The sequence below is a fragment of the Physeter macrocephalus genome, chromosome 4, assembly GCF_002837175.3.
Source record: "Physeter macrocephalus isolate SW-GA chromosome 4, ASM283717v5, whole genome shotgun sequence".
Taxonomy (NCBI): Eukaryota; Metazoa; Chordata; class Mammalia; order Artiodactyla; family Physeteridae; genus Physeter; species Physeter macrocephalus.
Window position 1 is genome coordinate 42,211,439 of NC_041217.1, and position 22,640 is coordinate 42,234,078.

Genomic DNA, 22,640 nt, shown 5'->3' on the forward strand with positions numbered 1-22,640 from the left:
CTTTGTTTTTGCAGCTTGTCTTTCAAGCTATAGATGAAGTAACGAAATACCAGAGAGATTAAACAGTTTGCCTAAGATAGCACTGTTAGTAAATGGTAGAGTCTAGATTCATGGTTTGTTTGGGTTTTTTGTTTTTAGTATTCAGTCCAGTGTTTTCACCATATCATTATTTTCTCTTTTGTAGGGATTCTGACTAATTATATGGCTTTTAAGGTTTCTTCACCCTAATACTATTAAAAATCTTTTTTTTTTTGGCTGCGTTGCTGAGCACGGGCTTCTCATTGCGGTGGCTTCTCTTGTTGCGGAGAACGGGCTGTAGGTGCGCAGGCTTCAGTAGTTACAGCACATGGGCTCAGTAGTTGTGGCACGTGGGCCCTAGAGCACGTGCGCTTCAGTAGTTGCGATGTGTGGGCTCATAGTTGCGGCGTGTGGGCTCTAGAGTGCAAGCTCAGTAGCTGTAGCGCATGGGCTTAGTTGCTCCATGGCATGTGGGATCTTCCCAGACCAGGGATCAAACCTGTGTCCCCTGCATTGGCAGGTGGATTCTTAGCTGCTGCGCCACCACAGAAGTCCCCAAAATCAATATTTTTAAAACAAATTTTTTAGTTCCTTGATATTGCAGCTCTTCATGTGCTTTTTTTCATCCTGCTTGTCTTTTCAAAGTTGCTGGCATTTTTAGGCTTTGTAGTGATTGTTTTAGAATACGTTAGTTGACAATTAAATCATTAAAATTCAGCCTCTCAGGTCATCCTCCCATTCTCCACCATGGGATCTAGATACGCTTTTCTGGATCTTTCAGTTTAAAGATAGAATTCTCTCTACCCAAGCTGCTTTTTAGGAATTTCCTCTCCTTTGGCATGTCAGCAGCAGCAGTGTCTCCATGTCCTTCACTTAGCATCTTTGACTGTGTGCTCTTTCCTTGTAACTGTATCTCAATCTTCTCAGGGCTCATGTGGTGCCATGTTGCATCTTTATGGACTTTTCTCCCTCTTTAGGCATTCCATCTCTGGAAGTTCCTGCTAAAGCACTCACATTCTAAATTTCCTTTGTCTCTAAATTTAGATTTTGAAATTCATGTTGTGACAACTTCTAATTTTATTCAAGAAATACTGAGTGAGCAATAATGTCTGGCACAGTAAATAGGTACACACTCAGTAAATATTAGATGGCTGGATTAATTATTCTCGAAAATTAACTAGATTTAGTATTTTCCCCACATTGTTACTTGTTTGCATTTTAATGTGTATGTTTTTCAGGAAAATTTCTGACACACTGGAGAATTTTGCTCCTGCTCCCTGTCTGTGATATATCCTTTGTTGTCATACTCATCTGATAATTTATCTTAATGTTTCAGCATCCTCCTCCAGACCGACAGGCAGTACCTGGAAGACCAGGCCCTTTCCCCCCTAAGCAACAGGTCCCGGATGAAGATGAAATATGGAAGCAAAGAAGAAGACAACAGTCAGAACTTTCTGCAGCAGTGGAACGTGCTCGTAAACGGCGTGAAGAGGAAGAGCGAAGAATGGAAGAGCAAAGGAAAGCAGCATGTGCAGAGAAGCTTAAACGATTAGACGAAAAGCTTGGCATAGTGGACAAACAACCCTCTCCAGAGGAAATTAGAGAAAGGGAGCGAGAAAAGGAACGCGAAAAGGAACGGGAACGTGAGAAAGAACTTGAAAAAGAACAAGAACGGGAGCGAGAGAAGGAGCGGGAAAAAGAAAGGGAAAGGCAACAGGAGAAGGAAAAGGAACTGGAGCGAGAACAGGAAAAACAGAGAGAAATGGAGAAGGAAAGAAAGCAAGAAAAAGAGAAAGAACTAGAACAGCAGCAAGAAAAGGAAAAAGAACTGCAGAAGATGAAAGAACAGGAAAAGGAATGTGAGTTGGAGAAGAAAGAAAGGGAGAAAGTGGAGGAAAAAATTGAACACAAAGAACCTACTTTAGAGCCTATGGTAGAAAAACCAGAAAGTGAAAACAGCTATAATAAAGGTATGATAGTCTTGTTTGTCTTTATATAAGCTTTACAAAAGACTTCATATTACATGTGGATATTGGATGTTTTTGTATTTTTAAAATATGTAATCCAAATAAAAGTGATTAGTGTTTTTTGGATAAGGTTGAATTTTATTGGATACTTTAAAATGTTTTTTTCTGTAATTTTTTTATTATGATAAAATACATGTAACATAAAGTTTAGCATCTTAAACATTTTTAGGTGTACAGTTCAGTGGTATTAAAAACATTCATAATGAACCATCATCCATCTCCAGAACTCTTTTCATCTTCTTAAATTGAAATTCTGTATCCATTAAACAGTAACTCTCCCCAGCCCCTCCCTGGATGGTGATTCTGCTTGCTTTCTGTGTGAGTTTGACTATTCTCAGTACCTCGTGAAGGTGGAAACCTACAGTATTTGTCTTTTTGTAACTGGCTTTTTTCACTTAGCATAATGTCCTTAAGTTTCGTCCATTGTAGCATATTACAAAATTTCCTTCCTTTTAAGACTACTAATCATCATATAAATACACACACACACCACATTTTGCTTACCCAATCTGTTGGTGGACACTTGGGTTGATTCCATGTTTTACCTATTGTAAATAACACTGATGTGACTGTGAGTGTACAGATATCTCTTTGAGACCCTGCTTTCATTTATTTTGAGCATAGGCATACCTCAGAGATGTTGCAGGTTGGGTACCAGACCACTGCAATAAAGCAAGTCACATGAATTTTTTGGTTTCCCAGTACATATAAAAGTTATGTTTACACTATTCTGTAGACTATTAAGTGTGCAGTAGCATTCTGTCTAAAATATATATATATACTGTATGTACAGACCTTAACTTAAAAATACTTTATTGCTAAAAATGCTAACCATCAATGAGCCTTCAGTGAGCCATGATCTTTTTGCTGTGGGGGTGAGGGAGGGTCTTGCCTCAGTGTTGATGGCTGCTGACTGATCAGGGTGGTGGCTGCTGAAGGTGGGGGTGCTGTGGCAATGTCTTAAAATAAGACAACAGTGAAGTTTGCCACATCGATTGACTCTTCCTTTCACAAATGATTTCTTTGTAACATCAGTGCTATTTGATAGCATTTATCCACAGTTGATCTTCTTTCAAAATTGGAGTCAGTCCTCTCAAACCCTGCCAATGCTTCACCAACTAAGTTTATGTAATAATGTTCTAAATCCTTGGTTGTCATTTCAACAGGCTTCACAGCTTCTTCACTAGGAGTAGATTCCATCTCAAGAAACCACTTTCTTTGCTCATCTACTGGAAGCAGCTCCTTATCCATTCAAGTTCTATTGTAATATTGCAGCAATTCGGTCATATCTCAGGCTCCACTTCTAATTCTAGTTCTCTTGTTTCCACCACATCTGCAGTTACTTCCTCCACTGCAGTGTTGAATACCTCAAAATTATCCAGTACTAAGTTGAATAAAAGTGGCAAAAGGAGGCACCCTTGTCTTGTTCCTGATCCTACAAAAAAAGCTTTGTCTGTCAACATTGAGTGTGGTATTAGCTGTGGGTTTCTCATAAGTGGATTTTATTATGTTGAGGTAGTTTCCTTCTGTTCCTAGTTTGAGTATTTTTATCATAAAAATGTGTTGAATTTTGTCAAATCCTTTTCTGTATTAATTGTGATGATCATGTGTTATTTTCCCTTCATTCTGTCAGTGTGTAATATAGTGATCAATTTTTGTATGTTAAACCATCCTTGCCTCCCAGGAATATATCCCACTTGGTAAACGGTGTATAACACTTTCAGTATACTGCTGAATTCTGTTTTCTAGTATTGTGTGGAGAATTTTTGCATCAGTGTTCATAAGAGATATTTGTCTGTAGTTTTCTTGTAGTGTTCTTGTTTGGCTTTCGTATCAAGGTGATGCTGGCCTTGTAAATGAGTTAGGAAGTGTTCCCTCTTCAATTTTTTGGAAAAGTTTGAGAATAATTGATGTTATTGTTTAAACGTTTGGTGGAATTCGCCAGTGAAGCCATCAGGTCCAGGGCTTTTCTTTGTCGTGAGATTTTTGATTACCAAGTCAGTCTCCTTACTAGTTAAAAGTCTATACACATTTTCTATTTCTTTGTGACTTAGTCTTGGTAGATTTTTTGTTTTTAGGAATTTGTACATTTCATCTAGGTTATCCAGTTTGTTGGTGTACAATTGTCCATAATTCTCTCATAATCCTTTTTATTTCTGTAGAATTGGTAGTATTTTCCCCATTTTCATTTCTAATTTTAGTAATTTGAGTCTTCTTTTTTCCTTAGTTCACCCCCCCACCCCAGCTAAAGATTTGTCAATTTTGTTGATCTTGTCAAAGAACCAACTTTTGTTTTAATTGATTTTTCTCTGTTTTTCTATTCTCTATTTTCTTGATATCTGCTGTGATTTTTATTTCCTTCTAGTAACCTTGGGTTTAGTTCTTCTTATTCTCATTCCTTAAGTTGTAACTCTAGGTTATTGATTTGAGAGCTTTCCTGTTTTTTAACGTAAGCATTTATAGCTGTAAATTTCCCTCTTTGCTTTGCTTTTGCTGCATCCCATAAGTTTTGGTATGTTGTGCTTTTGTTTTCATTCATCTCATAGGTGTTTTCCAATTTCCCTTTCTTTTTTGGTCTTTTGGCTGTTAAATAGTGTATTGCTTAATTTCCACAGATTTGTGAATTTTTCAGGTTTACTTCTGGTGATTTCTAACTTCATTCCATTGTGGTTAGAGAAAATATTTTATATGATGTCTATCTTTTTAACTCTTGAGAGTTAGTTTGTGGCCTAACGTGATCTGTCCTGGAAATGTCCCTCGAGAAAAATGTGTATGCTGTTTTTGGGTAGAGTGTTCTGTATATGTCTGTTGGATCTAGTTGGTTTATTAAGTCCTCTTTTTCCTTTTTTATCTTCTGTGTGGCTATTTTAGCCATTATTGGGATTGGAATGTTGAAGACTATTTTTTTATATATATAAATTTGTTTGTTTGTTTATTTTTGGTTGTGTTGGGTCTTCGTTGCTGCACACGGGCTTTCTCTCGTTGCAGCAAGCTTGTGGGTACTCTTCGTTGCAGTGCACAGGTTTCTCACTGTGATGGCTTCTCTTGTTGCGGAGCACAGGCTCTAGGCATATGGACTCAGTAGTTGTGGCTCGCGGACTCTAGAGCGCAGGCTCAGTAGTTGTGGCACATGGGCTTAGTTGCTCTGCGGCATGCGGGATCTTCCTGGACCAGGGCTCGAAGCTGTGTCCCCTGCACTGGCAGGTGGATTCTTAACCACTGAACCACCAGGGAAGACCGAAGCCTCTAACTATTAATGTGCAACTATTTATCCCCTTAATTCTGTCAGTATTTTGCTTCATATGTTTTGATGGTCTGTTACTAGGTGTATAAGTGTTTTATAATTGTTGTATCTTGCAGTATTGAACCTTTTATTAGTATTTAATGACTTTCTTTATCTCTTGTAAAACTTCTTTGATTTAAAGTCAGTTTTGTCTCATGTTAGTGTAGCCACCCTGCTCTCTTTTGGTTACTATTTCCATGGAATATCTTTGTCCATCTTTTCATTTTCAATTTATTTATGTATTTGGATCTAAAGTGAGTTTATTGTAGATACCGTATAGTTAGATGACCTTTAATTCTATTTTGTCTGCAAAATTGTATTAGCTTCATAGTTAAGAGATGCTGATTCTTCTCCTACTCTTTTCTGATTCCAAGACATTTAACTACTAAATAAAATCTCATTTGTTCACATGTGTTAATACCTCTAAAACTTAAGTTGAATAGAGGTTAATGGAAATTTGGGATTGTCATAATTAAATGACTGTACTCAGTTCATAATTTCATATTTGTTTTTCTACCAGTGTGAATAGAAAAGCTTCCATAGGTCATTTATATGCTCACCAGACAGTAATTATGCTTTTTGAAAAAAGCCTTTGCTGGACTTCCCTGGCAGTCCAGTGGTTAAGACTCCACGCTTCTACCTCAGGGGGCGTGGGTTCAACCCCTGATTGGGGAACTAAGATCCTGCAAGCTGCACAGCACTGCCAAAAAGAACCCAAAGCCTTTGCTAGCTATAATCAGCTTTTTTGTTCTTTCCCAACTTGGCTTATAAACTCTAATTAATAAAACTTTGCTCCAAACTTGCTGTAAAATTCAGTCTTAATGAATAGCTTGAGTTAGCAGTGATTTAAAATAGAAATAGTTTTATTTCAGTATATTTTCTGTTACGGAAATACTGAAATTTTTTTTACCTCAAAATCCATGCTCTTTCTATAAGACCCTGCTGCTTGAAGTTATAAAGCTGTTTAAAGTTTTGCTTTAAGTTTTTATCTATATTCTGGGTTACCTTCAAACTTGGTCCTTAATGTAACTATAAAAAGAGTAAGAGTGTTTTATCTCAATTTTTTAAAAAAATAGTATACAGCCCATGTGGATTATTTGTTTAGTTATCAGATTTCACAAATTTTTATATTAAGCAGTCTAGAGATAAGTTGATATTGATAATGGGCTTTTGTTATATATCTTAAGCACTTTGCTCAAAACACTCAAAAAAGGTAAAGTAAAATTTCTCACCACAGAAATGAAAAACATTTGTATACTTTAAAATTGATGAATTCTGAAAGAGAACAACCTTAGGGAATCTCATTCACAGTTAATGAGAAAGGACCATGGATTAGAAATAAGGAAATTCATTTTAGTCCTACTTCTGCCAGTGAATACATGTATTGACCCTGATTAATTAATTTAACCATCAGCAGCCACTATATGTACATAATTAATTATGGTTTTGTTTTTAATAATCATTATTTAGTGATACTTTTATTTTCATTCACATTTTATATGTCCTCTGATGGCAGTTTAATTTTAGCTGGGTTTATCATGAGATGTACCCATTTCATTTTTAAATGTTGCACCTACTTGACTCTCTTTTGTCTCTAATTTTTTTTTTACATTTTTAATATTGAATGTAATACAGACAAAATGTGATTTGTGATTCTTTACTGCATCGTTTTACCATTGGCATTACATTAGCTTTCCCATTAAAATCCACCCCTAATTCTCTGAGAAAAGAATTTATAATATGCATGGCTTTGTAATTGTGACAAATGGCATTCTCTAGAATGTATATGGCTCTGGTTTTCTTTGGGATGAGAACTTTCTTTGTGTGGAGGGATGTGTGTGGTTCTCCTTCTCGTGTATCATAATTGATACCCTTTACATAAAATAATGATTTTAAACTCGGATGACAACAGAGTGATCACCATCTATCTTCAAATATATCACAGAATAATGATTTATATATTTGAAGATAGCTGGTGATCACTCTGTTGTCATCAGACTTAGATTCATTAGTTTTCTTTATAGATAACATCCCCTGATCAAAAAAATTTTTAAGTAAACCAGTGTGTTCTATTTTAAGTATAGGCCATTTGTGTTGTCACCTAAGTCCTAGAGAACCCCAAGTAAATGTTGACAGTAGTGTTAATATTTAGTGAAACAGTGCAAAATAGGTAGTATTTGAAATGGTTTATTATCACAAAATATCAAGTACAGACATTTGTATGGTAAAGCATTTGGGCATGTGATTTCTGTCTTAAGAATCCAGCTTTGAGAAAGTCTAGGGTTTTGTTAATCTAATGTTACCTCATTGATGGTTACCAATATTAAAATACAGAAGTGTTTTAGAGTAAGGATGCTTTCTTCCCTGTTAACTTTTTAAATATATCAATCTAATTATTTCACTCCAGTACAAACAACATGTATTTGTCAAGTGTCATTGATGAGTATAATTACCTTTCACCTTTTCTTTGGGCAGAGGATGACCCAGTTTTCAGTAGACAAGATAGCAATCGCAGTGAAAAAGAGACCACACAAGCAGCACATGAAACAGAACCAGAATCAGGGTCTCAGCCTCGGCCTGCTGTGTTATCTGGCTATTTTAAACAGTTTCAGAAGTCTTTACCACCACGATTCCAGCGGCAGCAGGTAACAATAAAAACATTTTATCTTGTATGTGTGATTTAAAAGGTTTATTGTTCAGTAGTATAAGAAATAATTTGACATAAAACTCAAAATACACAAAGCATACAAATTTTCCTTGAAAAGTTTCCTCCTTTTAAATTAGTAAAGGTTTGTTGATAAGGGCTTTACTGTGAAACTTCTGTGTCGTTCCTTTTTTCCGTCTGCCTCATTTATAGAAACCATCTTCCTTTCTAGGAAGTGGTTTCTGCAGTATAATTAATGAGTGATTAGTTGCTTAAGTCAAGTGTAAGGCAAAATGTCATAACTTATTCTTTGTTCTTTTGTCTTGCCACCTCTCACTGTCAAATGTGTTTGGAATTCTTTTCCCTCAAGGTTTCAAAAAAGCCTATTTTCTGATTGATTACATTAATTTATCACATGGAACTAAAGTCTCAGATGCGGGGTCCTGCTTTTTTTAGGAACAGATGAAACAGCAGCAGTGGCAGCAGCAGCAGCAGCAAGGTGTACTTCCACAGACGGTTCCTTCACAGCCATCCAGTGGTGCTGTCCCTCCACCACCACACAGACCTCTTTACCAGCCCATGCAGCCTCACCCTCAGCATTTGGCTTCTATGGGTTTTGATCCAAGGTGGCTCATGATGCAGTCATACATGGATCCGCGAATGATATCAGGTAGACCTGCTATGGATATTCCACCCATTCATCCTGGTAAGTTTACGTTGGCATTGTCTCATGGCTCACATGCAGTTTTGCAAGTTCAAAGTTTTTCATTTTCCCCACGTTTTTAGTCTTAATTCCTTTGAGAGTTATAATCTAGTAAGAACTTAAATAGGACTTTTTAGTCATAAAATTATGTGTCTTCTCTCAGCACGGAGTAGTTAAATGCCAGGTACTGTACCAACAGTGTGGTAAGACCAAAGAGAAAATATATTTTCTCTCTTACAAATACTATTTTAAAATTTTCAGATGGAAAATTACTGTCTTAGTTATAATATTTGTTATTCGCTACATTGTTTTTATTCCTTCAGGTGTTTCAGCATTTGAATTTTGTCCATATATTATATATTACAGCTTTTCAATTTTCTCTATCATTTGCCAGCCTAACACTTGGATTTCCTAATAGTTTAGCTAAAAACAAATAAAATAGCAGTCTTTATCAGACTAAATCCAGATAATCCAGTACCAAGACAGTGTAGAGGAAAATTTAGAGGTGACAAAAATATGATCAAGAATCACATCTTTATTTTAAAATTTACACTGAAAATTTTAAATGTAAGAGGCATAATTTATAGCATATTGATCAACTAAACTAGATTAATGGGATTTTCTGTAGAAAATGTTTTTCTGAAAATTTATCACTTGGTGTAATTCTCATAATGTTTAACATGCGTAGAGTCATGGTGCTTGTTATCTGATTTTTATAGGCATTATCTTTTCTTTCCTTAAAAGTAAAATAGGCTGTTCTTATGGTTTTGCTTGCTTTGCTTCCTCAATTTTTAAATCTATTTAACAGCAATGATAAAAATCTCATTCACAGAAAAACTCAATATAATTTTCACTGATTATTTTTTTGAATTAATCAGTTTTACTTGCCAAAAATATTTCTTTGGTTTAAATATAGAATGTCCAAATAGTAATTAAGTAATAACGTAGATTCTACGTCTATAATGATTTTGTTTCCTTCGTTCTCCTACCCCCACCCCCCAATCTTTTTCTGATCTTTTGTATAGGAATGATTCCTCCTAAGCCATTAATGAGAAGAGACCAGATGGAAGGGTCACCGAGCAGCTCTGAGTCATTTGAGCATATAGCTCGCTCTGCAAGAGATCATGCAATTTCCCTCTCTGAGCCTCGTATGATGTGGGGGTCAGATCCCTATCCTCATACTGAGCCTCAGCAGGCCACCACTCCCAAGGCAACAGAAGAACCTGAGGATATAAGGTAATTATTAAAATTATTAGTAGACCAGTAGAATATTGTGGGGAAACAAAAACTGTGTAGTCTCTCTGAAGATCTTTCTGATTTAGGACTGAGCCACCGATCTGATTTTCTCCCATTTTAGTATGCCTTATTTTATTCTAGGACGTATTTTCCTTTTTCTGGCATTTCTGTATTGATTAGGGCATTTTGTAACGTAGTTCTGTACACTTAGTTAAATGCTGAAATTTAGTGGTAGATGTTAAAATTGGCAAAATTCTGCTGTTGATTAGGTACTTGACATGTAATGTGGCTAAAGTGTGGATTAGTTCTTCCACTAACGAGAAATATGGTAGACATTTAATTATCGATATCTTATGGAAGTTTTCTAAGGCTGAGTTAAGGACAAACACTAATTTACAGAGTTACTTTGAAGTATCAGACAATTGGTGATCTCTAACAGTTTATAACATGAAGTTAGAACTTCTGCCCTTTTAAGGAGGAGTATATGTTATGGTGTTTTAAAATTCTGATTCAGTGGGAAAGATGGACCTACTCTAGTGTACTCTCGTTATAAGTGGAAATTACTAGTTTCGGTGGATTAAAAATTCACATCAGCATGGTCTAAACTTCCTCTTAAGGAATGAGCTTCATTTGTTTTTAATTGTGGGGGTAGAAACATAACATATCTACCCTCCTATCAAAATTTTAAGTGTGTAGTATAAGCATAATGTTGTACAACAGATCTCTAGAACTTTTAAATCTTGCACAACTGAAATTTTTTACCCATTTAATCATACTCATTTCTACCTTCCTCCTAGTCCCTGGCAATCACACCTTCTGTGTGGATGAGTTTGATTACATTATATAGTATATATAAGCGGGATCATGCAGCATTTGTCCTTCTGTGACTGGTTTATTTCACTTAGTGTAATGTCCTCATCCATGACATAGCATATAGCAGGATTTTCTTTCTTTTTTTTAATACTAAACAACATTCTATTGTATGCATTTACCACATTTTCTTAAGCCATTCATCTGTCGGTAGGCATTTAGGTTGTTCCTGTTTGTTGGCTATTATGAATAATGTTGCACTAAACTTTTTGTAGAGACATAAAGCTCTTTATGATTAGCATCCATTTTTTCTTTTTAAATTAGAGGGGTTATTTTGCTGTACATGTACCTGTGAGAAAGATTTTTGCCTTGATGGCTGTTATTTCTTTGAATTCTGCTTATCATAGGCCTGAAGCCCCATTGGATCAGGAACAGATAACTGCTGCTTATCCAGTAGAACATAGTCAGTTAGAGGCTCATCCAAAAGCAGACTTTGTCAGAGAATCAAGTGAGACAGAAGTACAGAAGTTTTTAAGCAGATCAGTGGAAGACATTAGACCTCATCATACTGACACAAATAATCAGCCTGCTTGTTTTGATGTACCTGATCAAAAGACTGTATCCACTCAAGAAGAGCGAATTTCAGCTGGAGAAAGTCAGCCTGCCCGGAAAAGAAGCGTTTCCCATGGATCTAACCATACTCAAAAATCAGAGGAGCAGAGAAATGAGCCATCTGCAAGCATTCCTAAAGTAACTAGCAGATGCATTGATTCAAAAGAACCAGCAGAAAGACCAGAGGAAAAACCAAAAAAAGAGGGCTTTATACGGTCTTCTGAAGGACCAAAACCTGAAAAACTGTATAAATCTAAATCGGAAACTCGTTGGGGCCCAAGGCCTAGCTCCAGCAGAAGAGAAGAAGGTAATGATAGGCCTGTGAGAAGATCAGGTCCTATTAAAAAACCTATACTTAGAGATATGAAAGAAGAACGAGAGCAAAGGAAGGAGAAAGAAGGAGAAAAGGGAGAAAAGGTCACCGAAAAAATGGCAAAACCTGAAAAGACAGAAAAGAAAGAGCCTCTTCCTCCACCCCCACCACCTGTGGCACCGCTTCAGCCACAGTCGGTTCCACTGCCACCTCAACCAGAACCAGAGAAATTTCCTTCAGTAGAAACTTCACCTTCAACTTTGGTGCAAAAGCCACCTCAAGATACTGAGAAGCCTTTGGAACCTGTAAGTAGTGTTGAGGTAGAGCCTGCAGCTAAAACTGTAAACCAGCAAACTGTCACAGCACCAACGGTCAAGGAAGAAAAGCAACCTGAGAAAGTCATCAGCAAAGACCTTGTTACAGAGAGGTCTCGACCAGATTTAAGACCAACAGCTAAGAAAGAATCAACTTTACCCCCTAGGGCCTATTGGAAAGAAGCTAGAGATAGAGATTGGTTTCCAGATCAAGGGTACAGAGGTCGAGGCCGAGGTGAATATTACTCCAGAGGGCGAAGCTATAGAGGCTCTTATGGAGGGCGTGGCCGGGGTGGTAGAGGGCACACTCGAGACTATCCTCAGTATAGAGACAGTAAGCCACGAGCAGAGCATGTGCCCCCAGGGCCCCTCAGACAGCGAGAAGAAAGTGAAACACGAAGTGAGAGCTCTGATTTTGAAGTAGTTCCCAAAAGAAGAAGACAGCGAGGTTCAGAGACTGACACAGACAGTGAAATTCATGAAAGTGCAAGTGACAAGGATAGTTTAAGCAAAGGTAAACTTCCCAAAAGAGAGGAACGGTCTGAAAACAAAAAACCTGTAAAGCCTCCATCTTCTTTCAAGCCTGAAAATCATGTCCGAATAGATAGTAGACCTCTAGAAAAACCTTTTGTAAGGGATGATGATAAATCTAAACCAGGCTTCCTTCCTAAAGGAGAGCCTACAAGGCGAGGCAGAGGGGGAACATTCAGACGTGGTGGAAGGGATCCTGGAGGTCGCCCGTCACGCCCTTCCACTTTACGAAGACCTGCTTATCGGGACAATCAGTGGAACCCAAGGCAGGTAGAAGCTCCTAAACCAGATGATGGAGAGCCACCAAGAAGACATGAGCAGTTTATTCCTATGCCAGCAGATAAACGACCTCCAAAATTTGAGCGAAAGTTTGACCCAGCTAGAGAGAGGCCCCGAAGGCAGCGTCCTACCCGACCACCGAGGCAAGATAAACCTCCCCGATTTAGACGGCTAAGAGAGAGGGAGGCTGCTTCAAAAACCAATGAGGTGGCAGTGCCCACAAATGGCACAGTTAGTAATGTGGTTCAAGAACCTGTTAATACTGCTGGGGATGTTTCTGGGAATAAGACACCAGATTTATCTAATCAGAACTCTTCAGATCAGGCAAATGAAGAATGGGAAACAGCTTCTGAAAGCAGTGATTTCAATGAGAGGCGCGAAAGGGATGAAAAAAAAAATGCTGATTTGAATGCACAAGTGGTTGTAAAGGCTGGAGAAAATGTTTTACCTCCAAAAAGGGAAATAGCAAAGAGAAGTTTTTCTAGTCAGAGACCTGGCATAGATCGCCAGAATCGGCGTGGCAACAATGGTCCACCCAAATCCGGAAGGAATTTCTCAGGTCCTAGGAATGAAAGGAGAAGTGGCCCACCATCAAAAAGTGGAAAACGAGGGTGAGTATTTTGTGTTAGATATAATTACTTATTCACCTTCTCTCTTTTTTTTTTTTTTTGGCCGCCATGCAGCTTTTGGGATCTTAGTTCCCTGACCAGGGATTGAACCTGGGCCCTCGGCAGTGAAAGCACAGAGTCCTAACCACTGGACCACCAGGGAATTCCCTACTTTTGCACCTTTAGCAAAGCTAAAAGTATACTTCTTGATTGAACTGTTCAAAGGAGCCAGTCTATAGAGGACCAAGACATTCTTCTCTTAGAATTTTTTTTCTATTCTAAAAGTGTAAGCGTGCTTGAGAAAGAGGTTAGTGTGTCTCAGGAGTCTTTGCCTGTTGTTACATTACATTTCCCAAAAGAGTCCTGTTAGGAATTTGTGGGTTTGGGAGAATCTACACACTTAGGGCAGGACCTATACAGTGTCTTCCATTTGGTAAATCACCTTACTGATGATGAGCAGCCTGCCTTTCTTTCTTGGTTTCTCTTTGGAAAACTGGTGCTCACAGGTGTACTCTGGGACTTAAATTAATATGTTGTAACCATATACAGTCACTCTGTACTGGTTTCTAGAGAGTGAATGTTGAAACTTAAGGATAAATTATATTCCTCACTCAAGTTGCAAACCTACAATAAATGATCCAGCTTAGAGAGAGGCCTGGAAAGCAAAGTCCTGCCCAACCACCAAGGCCACTAGTAACGTAAATACCATGTCATTGGTGGTGTTTTTAAAAGAATTTTTCTCAACTATGCTAAACTTGGGCTGTTTTTTTAAATATTAAAATGTTGGTTATAGTAAATTATTATTATTTTTAATATTAGGAAACATTATAAAGTAGCATTATTTCTAGGTTTGTTTTTTTGTGTCTTTTGTGTTTTTGTTTTTTTTTTTGCGGTACGCGGGCCTCTCACTGTTGTGGCCTCTCCCGTTGCGGAGCGCAGGCTCAGTGGCCATGGCTCATGGGCCCAGCCGCTCCGCGGCATGCGGGATCCTCTCAGACCGGGGGCATGAACCCGTGTCCCCTGCATCGGCAGGCGGACTCTCAACCACTGCGCCACCAGGGAAGCCCAGTTATTCCTAGTTTAAAATCTAGGCTCTGGTATTTACTAGTGGTATAAACTCTGCTTCCTCACCAGTAAAAGGGGGAGAAAGTAATAGTACTTATAAAAATGTGTGAAGATTTAGTGACATGATATTTGTGAAACACTTAATGTAACACCTGGTATATAGTAAGCAACGATTATTATGGCCTGCCCGTTTTTTTTTTTAAACCAATTCCCAGATTTGCAGCCTGAGCTGGTAGGAAATTTATTCAGGCAAAGTATCTTAATCTGCATTGGTTAGTTACTTACACTTAGCATTTCAGGTTACTATACCAGTCAGCGAAAATATTTTTGCTTCTGATAATTTAGAAAAAGTTCCAGGGAAATAATACTACCAGTTGTGTTTGAGTACCTGCTTAACATAGAATTTAAACCTCCCTTTAAAAGTCAAAAGAATAGGATAACATAAGTTACAATAACAACGTATCAATAGTTGTTGACTGTAACCAAACTATTAGAATTTCAAGTAATAATACTCAAGGGAAAAATTGATCTGATTTGTGTGCACTGTAGATCTCAACTACTTAGCAAGACTTTTGTGCTATGTAGATGGTAACAACTTTGAACCTGCAGAAATAGCAGTTACTGGCTGTAGTGAAATGAATGTTTTGCAAGAGTCCCATTTAGAAGAAATGAATTCATTCTTCACCTGTTTGAGGTCATCCTTTTTGTCAGGCTCTTGTTAAGCTTTTATCTTGAGTAATACTATAGACTGAGCTGAAAATGAATTGGTAAGGCCATTTTTCATGGTGTTATTTTCATGAAGTTTTTATAAAATGAACCCAAGAAAAGAATCTGTTAGGTAAAAAAAAACCCTGTAGAAATACCTTTGGTTTTGTGAAGTGAATTGTTTCCATATTAAAACTGGTTTTTAAAATGTTTACATGTATATAAATCTGATTGAACTTTTTTTAAAAAAAAAACATACTTGTAGTGTAAGCATAGAATTCTTTAAAAAAAAATTTTTCATATGCTGCCCTCTTGTGGAGAAGATCCACTAGTGAATACTTTGGACTAGCTTGGATCACAGAAATTTTCTGCTCTAAACAATGTCGATAGCTCATAACATGATAGACACAGTAAGAATAGACACGATTAGAACCTTCAGAGGATAATTAGAATTCTAGAATTTAATTGCTGGAAAGAATCCTAAGGAGCTTGTCTTATCTCCTTTACTGGGAAGCTCCGTCTTAGTGAAGTTGTACCCAACAAAAGTCACTAAAGCTTGTTGGTTTTAGAGTTAGGGTCTTGTATCCCACTGTTATTTCTTCTTAGATTGAACTTTAGAAACTGCCACTAAGAGCATTTTTCTTTTGTTCGGATATGTAGAGGTAGTAATAAAATCTCAAATTATTATTTTGTAGGCCATTTGATGACCAGTCGTCAGGCACAGCTGGTGCTGATCCTGTCAATGGCAGCTCTGCACACCACCAGGAAGGAGCACCTAATGGTACAGGACAAAAGAACTCCAAAGATTCTACTGGGAAAAAAAGAGAAGAGCCCAAACCAGGCCCTAAAAAACCCAAAGAGAAAGTGGATGCACTATCACAGTTTGATCTCAACAACTATGCAAGTGCGTCTCAGGTCCCTTTTATATATCTATCTGTTTATCTGTTACATTTAAATAGGTACTGTAAATAAAGAAGTCATCAAAAAAGAAAGAGTTGGACTTCAAGGTAGAGATAGAGGCTGGTTATGAATCACCAACTGATATAGCTTTAACTGAAATACACCAGCTTTTAGCATAGGCTTGAGTGCTTGATAAAATTCTTGTTAAAGATAATCCACAGAGTTTCACTGTTCTTCTTTAAAAAAAAAAAAAGGAGGAAATTAACCACCCTACCTTGCTAAACAGGTGTGGGGAAGCACAGAAAAGCAAATGTGAAGATGCTTAGTTATATCTGTACATATTCTGTGTCTGAAAGGAAAGAAATGTTAACCTCAGTGAGTTATGACCTTGATAAAATTGGCATCTAAGATACAATAAATAGAGAAAAAATAATAGGATGGGAGGTAGTGTTGCTATGGATAAATGCTTTCAGAAAGCCATGGACTGATAGGATATCAAATATGAAGGATAACACAGCAAGAAGGAAATATTTGATGAAGAAGTTAACAAGGAATCTCTATGAGTAGACACTTATATTGATACATGTAAAAATGTGCTATTTGCCATTCATTCACATGAGACTTAAGCTGGAAATACTGAATAAGATTGAGAGATTTACTAAGTTAAGACCAGATAGTAGTAATGGGAAACTTTGGTTAGGTACTTTTGTTATTCCAGTATTAGAGATGTAGATGAGAGTTTTCTTTCATCTAGTTAATACTTATTTATACATACTAAATTTGATTTGGGCCCAGGACTTTGGCATTATTATTTCTAGACCAGCGGTCCTCAAAGCGTGGTCCTCAGACCATCAACATCACCTGGAAATTTGTGAGAAATACAGAATCTTGGGCCCTACCCCAGACCTGCTGGATCAGAAACTCTTGGAGTGTGAAGCAATCTGTGTTTTAACAAGTTCTCCAGGTGATTCCGATGCACGCAAACTTTTGAGAGCTAATTCTAGACTACCATTTTGGGATTCACATGGGAAAGAAATAAACTTACCTTAATTGTGCGTTTTAAGAATTTTTAGAACTGTGGTTCTTAACAGGGATGGTTCTGCATTTGGCAATCTCTGGAGATATTTTTGGTGTCAAAACTGGTGGCTGGATGCTGCTGACATCTTAGTGTGTATAGGCCAGGAATGCTGCTAAACATCCTACAGTGCACAGGACAGCTAGCTCAAAATGTTAATGCTGCTAAAGTTGGAAAGTTCTGATTTAGGGCAAACGATTAAAGTAAATCCATAGGAAGCTTGGATGCTAATCTTATTGTGGTCCATGAGAAGAGATTAACATCCATCTAAACACCACATTTGGAAAATGACAAGTGAAGATTACAAAAGTCCACAGAACGTGGCAGATTTCTCAAATATTTGTTTACTAGTTTCTCTTTTTCCAAACAACTTCTGGAGTAGAAATTTTGCAAAGTATTATATTATTGGATTAAGACAGTATAAAAAGGTAAGAAGTCAATTATTTCTGAATTGATAATGGAAATTGAGCTATTAGTTTTAACTTGTTGAAGTTAATTTTAAGAGTCATCTTTAGGTTCTTTTCCTAAAAACGTTCTATAATTTCCTAACAATGGTCTTCCTAATAATGTCCCGTTAGCCCAAAATGTTACAAAGCACCAGGCAAGAACAGGGTGTTGAGAACAAAGTATTGTTCACATGACCGTAAATGCTTCATGTAATTGAGTGAACTATTCAAAAGGTTTCTAACGGAGCTCTTAGGCAAGAAAATTAAAATAATGAGTGATGGCATGACTATGAAGATGAGCTTTAAACACACACCCTTTTTAGTTTAAATGAAAAACCGAGACGAATTTAGAATTATGAAGAGGTCTCTTCACAAGTCTGAAATACTGTAGTGCATGACCTCCTTAGAAATGTTGGACTAAAACCTTGCATTGAGATGAGCATATGCTCCATTTTACACAGTTAATTTCTTTTTTTTTCTTTTGACATCTTTATTACAGTATAATTGCTTTACAGTGTTGTGTTATACACAGTTAATTTCTTAAAGGATTTAGAACACAAGTAGAAGTGTCATAGATAAATCAGAAACAATTGGTTTTTTCCTTTGAAATTAAATTTTTATTAGAAAAACAATAACAGTAGTAGGTATATAAAGAGTGAAAGCCAGTCTTAGTATTTATTTTTTGTTTCCCTGTCAGTGTTTCTATAAATGCAAATTTTTAGCTATTTTAAAAGAACTGTTTGCCAGTAGATTCCCTATGATCCACTCCATGGTCATATTCTCTTGCCAGCCCCCGCAAGTTATCACCATTCTAAATTGTATATGTATCACTCCCAAACGAGTATCTATTTTTATTATGTGTTTCCCAATCAGAACATATTATATATTTATATTTGCAAAATTAAAATAATTTATTTGAATTGCCTCACCCTTTTCTTATATTTATTGTGCAAACATTATACCTACAACCCAAAATCACATCACCTGGACTATTTTTATTTTTCTTCTGAATATTAGTTAATGGATCTAGATTTCTTATACTCAGTGGAATATAGAATAATTTAACAAGATAGCCGGAATAATTGTTAGTTAGACAATGAGTTGAAAGTATATCTTGAATTATTCTTCCACTGGGTTATTATGATGTATGTACATCTATGCCACTTTACATTCACATGGAACTTTAACATGTATTTCATGTTTTTAACAGCTCCACATTATAGACAAAAGTCTACGTAAACTAGAGGCATTAAGAATCATAAGACCAGCTTAGTTGCTCAACACCACACTGTTAGCACATCAGCCTCTCAGAGCTTATTACATCCTTTGAAAAGGGGAAACAATAGTAATACCCACCTCTTAGAATGGTTAGATGCAAATGAGATAAAGTACTACGTAGGTCGTTACAGCACAGCACAGCACACATCTTGAGGCTGGGAGAGGTAGAGGTTGAGTGATTTGATGACGATAAGACAGTTTTGATTTTTCTTTTTTAAAAAAATTTATTTATTTATTTTTGGCTGCGTTGGGTCTTCGTTGCTGCACGCGGGCTTCCTCTAGTTATGGAGAGCGGGGGCTACTCTTCGTTGCGGTGCGTGGGCTTCTCACTGCGGTGGTTTCTCTTGTTGCGGAGCACGGGGTCTAGGCGCCTGGGCTTCAGTAGCTGTGGCTCACGGGCCCTAGAGCGCAGGCTCAGTAGTTGTGGAGCACGGGCTTTGTTGCTCCACGGCATGTGGGATCTTCCCGAACCAGGTCTCGAACCCGTGTCCCCTGCATTGGCAGGCGGATTCTTAACCACTGTACCACCAGGGAAGCCCTTGATTTTTCTTTTAAAAAACAAGGCATTACCACTACATTGCTTAAGAAAAAAAGATGTATAATATATCATTCAAAGTACATAGTCTCAGGACTTTTATTTTTAACCTTGTTTACGAAATCTTTTCATATATCTATGAAATCTTTTCAAATTTAGCTGCTAAATGGCCATTTTATGGTATAGGAAATGAGTTATGTACTGTGAGTTATAAGAACTAGATCTTTGCCATGTCTTTTATTTTTTAATCACTACTGGACTAAACATTTCTATTTATCTTTTCAGTTGAAAAAAATATCATTTTAAATCTTTTTGTATATCTGTAGGTGTTGTTATAATTGATGACCATCCTGAAGTAACAGTAGTTGAAGACCCCCAGTCAAATTTGAATGATGATGGTTTTACTGAAGTTGTATCCAAAAAACAACAGAAACGTTTACAGGATGAAGAACGCCGAAAGAAGGAAGAACAAATCATACAGGTTTAGCATTTCAATTTGTTGCTAGTTATTTAGATTGTTGCCCAAAATATATTAGGAAATGGTCAAGGTTTCTATCCACCTATAAGGTCAGGGCTGCATTTATTTTTCAAGTGTTGAGAATGACCTGATTTTTCACAACTTTAAACTGTTTTTAACCAGAATGAGGTAAATTTTAAGTAGAATGTAATCACTAGCTCACCGTTTGCCTTAGAGAAGACAATCTTTACTTTATTTCAAAATATATCTTATTTGCCCCATCTTACTTCATTGCAGAGTTAAGGTTAATTTTAAATCATCTTGGAAATTTAATGAATACAGCTGCCATGATCTCTAATAACTTGCAGATTCTTGACCTATACAAGTTTCTGTTGTAATCTAAATTAGTTCATTGAAATACATAGTATGAATCACGATAAGTTATTTCCTTTAAATCAACCCAAACACCCATTTTACTAAATGCTGACAGAGGATAAAAATAAATAGAGCACATGGGTCATAGCGATAAAGAGCCCTAACAGATGAGAGGGCTTAAAAGCAGGAAACACTGTAAAAATCCTATGTGGATGGTAATATTTAGTTTAATTGAATATAATTCTTGGGACTAGATATTTTCAGAAGTCATTTATTTGTTATTATTGTTTAGGAAGATACATTAGTGCGTATTTTATATAGCATAATACCTAGCAACACTCCCAGGATTAATGCTTCTGTGGCAAACATGAGTTAAGTCAGTAATTTTTTGTCAGTTGGGGTCAGATTTTGCTGCCAAATGAATTTAGTGTGAATTTCCGTAATTTCAGAATAGTGGAAAAGAGATTGTGGACCTGTATATCAAGAATATATAATACATATTTGTCTTTTTTCCCCTATAGCATCTTGTAATTTAAAATCTCATTGGCAACCTTGATGTTTTTATTCTATCAAGTAGCTATTTTGTAAAGTAAAGGAGCTAAATTAGCAGTAGATAGCTTTGTTGGAATGTCTGTGTACGAACTATTACTTTCAGCTGTGTTACTGACACAAATGATTCCTGCAAATTTTTAAAGGTCTGGAATAAAAAGAATGCAAATGAAAAAGGAAGAAGTCAGACTTCTAAGCTCCCGCCAAGATTTGCCAAAAAACAGGCTACGGGAACCCAGCAAGCACAGCTTCCAGCTTTAGCTCTAGCCTCAGTTCCAGGTCCAGGTTCAACCTCAGCTCCAGGTCCAGCGACAGCCTCAGCTCCAGTTCCAGCCTCAACCCCAGCTCCAGTTCTAGCATCACCCTCGGCTCCAGTTCCAGCCCCAGCTGCAGTCCCAGTCTTTACCTCCACCTCAGCTCCACTCCCAACCTTAGCCTCAGCCTCAGCTCCAGTTCCAGCCTCCACCTCAATTACAGCCACAGCCTCTTCTCCAGCTCCAGCTCCAACCCCAATCCTTGCCTCCGCTTCCACCCCAGCCTCTGTCACCATCCTTGCCTCAGCCTCTATTCCCATCCTTGCTTCAGCTCTATCACCAGCTTCAGCTCCACCTCCAGCCACCTCAGCCCCAGCTGCCCCCACCTCAGCCCCGACTGTCCCTGCCTCAATCCCAGCCCCAGCCCCAGCCCCAACCCCTGCCCTAGTCCAAGTCTCAGTCCCAGCCCCTACTGCCCCAGCCCAGACTCAGGGACAGACTCACAAACCAGTCCAGAGTCCACTACAGACTACAACACAGTCTTCAAAACAACCACCTCCTTCAATTAGACTACCTTCAGCTCAGACACCTAATGGCACAGATTATGTAGCCACAGGAAAACCCATCCAGACCCCACAATCACATGGCACTCTTACAACTGAATTATGGGATAACAAGGTGGCCCCACCAGCTGTGTTGAATGACATCTCTAAGAAATGTAAGTGTGCAACAAGAAGTGAGGGGTGGGAAATGGCATGGGAATTGGGGGTTTGTTTTCAATTTTATTTATATACTCAGTATGTTTTTTTCTAGGCATTTCTTTTTTCTCAGTAGGAAGCAGTAACAATAATCTTTTCTTAGCTTCCTTTCTTAAAACCTTTGTTTCTAAGACAAGTGTGTTATATTTTTAACAGCCATATTTTGGGGACACAAGTTTGTGTTGATAAAACAATAGTACAATGTTTTGGAGGAGATTATATTTATTTTGGTATGCAAGAATCTCTTTAAGTATTATATACCACGTGAAAAGTCATTGTTTTATTATCTAGCTACCATTAAAAGAAAGGGTTAAATGGATTAAAGATTATTAGCCTCTAAATTTTAATGCTCATATTTCCTGTGGCTTCTCCTTCTCAGTAGGTCCCATTAGTCCACCACAGCCACCTTCAGTCAGTGCATGGAATAAGCCCCTAACATCATTTGGATCAGCTACTTCATCAGAGGTAGGAACAGACTTAATAATGGCTTTTGTGGGGTTAATGTGGCAGAGTTTCCTTAAAACAGTTTCTCAAACATTGGCATGCATCAGAATCACCTGGTGAGCTTATTAAAGTAGATTGCTGGGACCCATGCCCAGAGTTTCTGATTCATTAGATCTGGGCTAAGGCCTGAGTACATTTCTAATAAGTTCCCAAGTGATGTTAATGCTACTGAATCTCAACAGTTATAAGCTGCTTCTCACCTTTAAACATATTAAAGTTAACATTTTAAAAGTTCTAGCTTTGTGACACAGAGAGTATAAGTGCAATTACTATTTTCTGGACTGTTCTGTGTTTTTAATGATATGCATGTTTGAATAATCAGTATAATTACTTAGAAGCAGAGTTTCTGGGAGGTTGTTCT

At 37.4% G+C, this 22,640-nt stretch overlaps 1 protein-coding gene and 1 non-coding gene across 21 annotated transcripts in view; one reads left to right on the plus strand and one right to left on the minus strand.

Moving 5' to 3' along the window:
• Positions 1-22,640, plus strand: part of PRRC2C (proline rich coiled-coil 2C) — a 95,239-nt gene that overhangs the window by 44,808 nt on the left and 27,791 nt on the right. For 19 of the 20 annotated variants that reach the window (XM_007118993.4, XM_007118987.4, XM_007118991.4 and 16 more), the window contains 9 exons: positions 1,355-1,988; positions 7,804-7,973; positions 8,429-8,678; positions 9,701-9,911; positions 11,129-13,381; positions 15,844-16,052; positions 19,709-19,863; positions 20,910-21,735; positions 22,155-22,240. In XM_007118993.4, coding sequence (XP_007119055.2) covers positions 1,355-1,988; positions 7,804-7,973; positions 8,429-8,678; positions 9,701-9,911; positions 11,129-13,381; positions 15,844-16,052; positions 19,709-19,863; positions 20,910-21,735; positions 22,155-22,240 — 4,794 coding nt within the window. The remainder of the gene's footprint in view (positions 1-1,354; positions 1,989-7,803; positions 7,974-8,428; positions 8,679-9,700; positions 9,912-11,128; positions 13,382-15,843; positions 16,053-19,708; positions 19,864-20,909; positions 21,736-22,154; positions 22,241-22,640) is intronic. The other variant, XM_007118988.4, reaches the window with a different exon arrangement.
• Positions 13,469-13,541, minus strand: TRNAE-UUC (transfer RNA glutamic acid (anticodon UUC)). The gene has a single exon. It is a non-coding gene; the product is annotated as a tRNA-Glu (tRNA).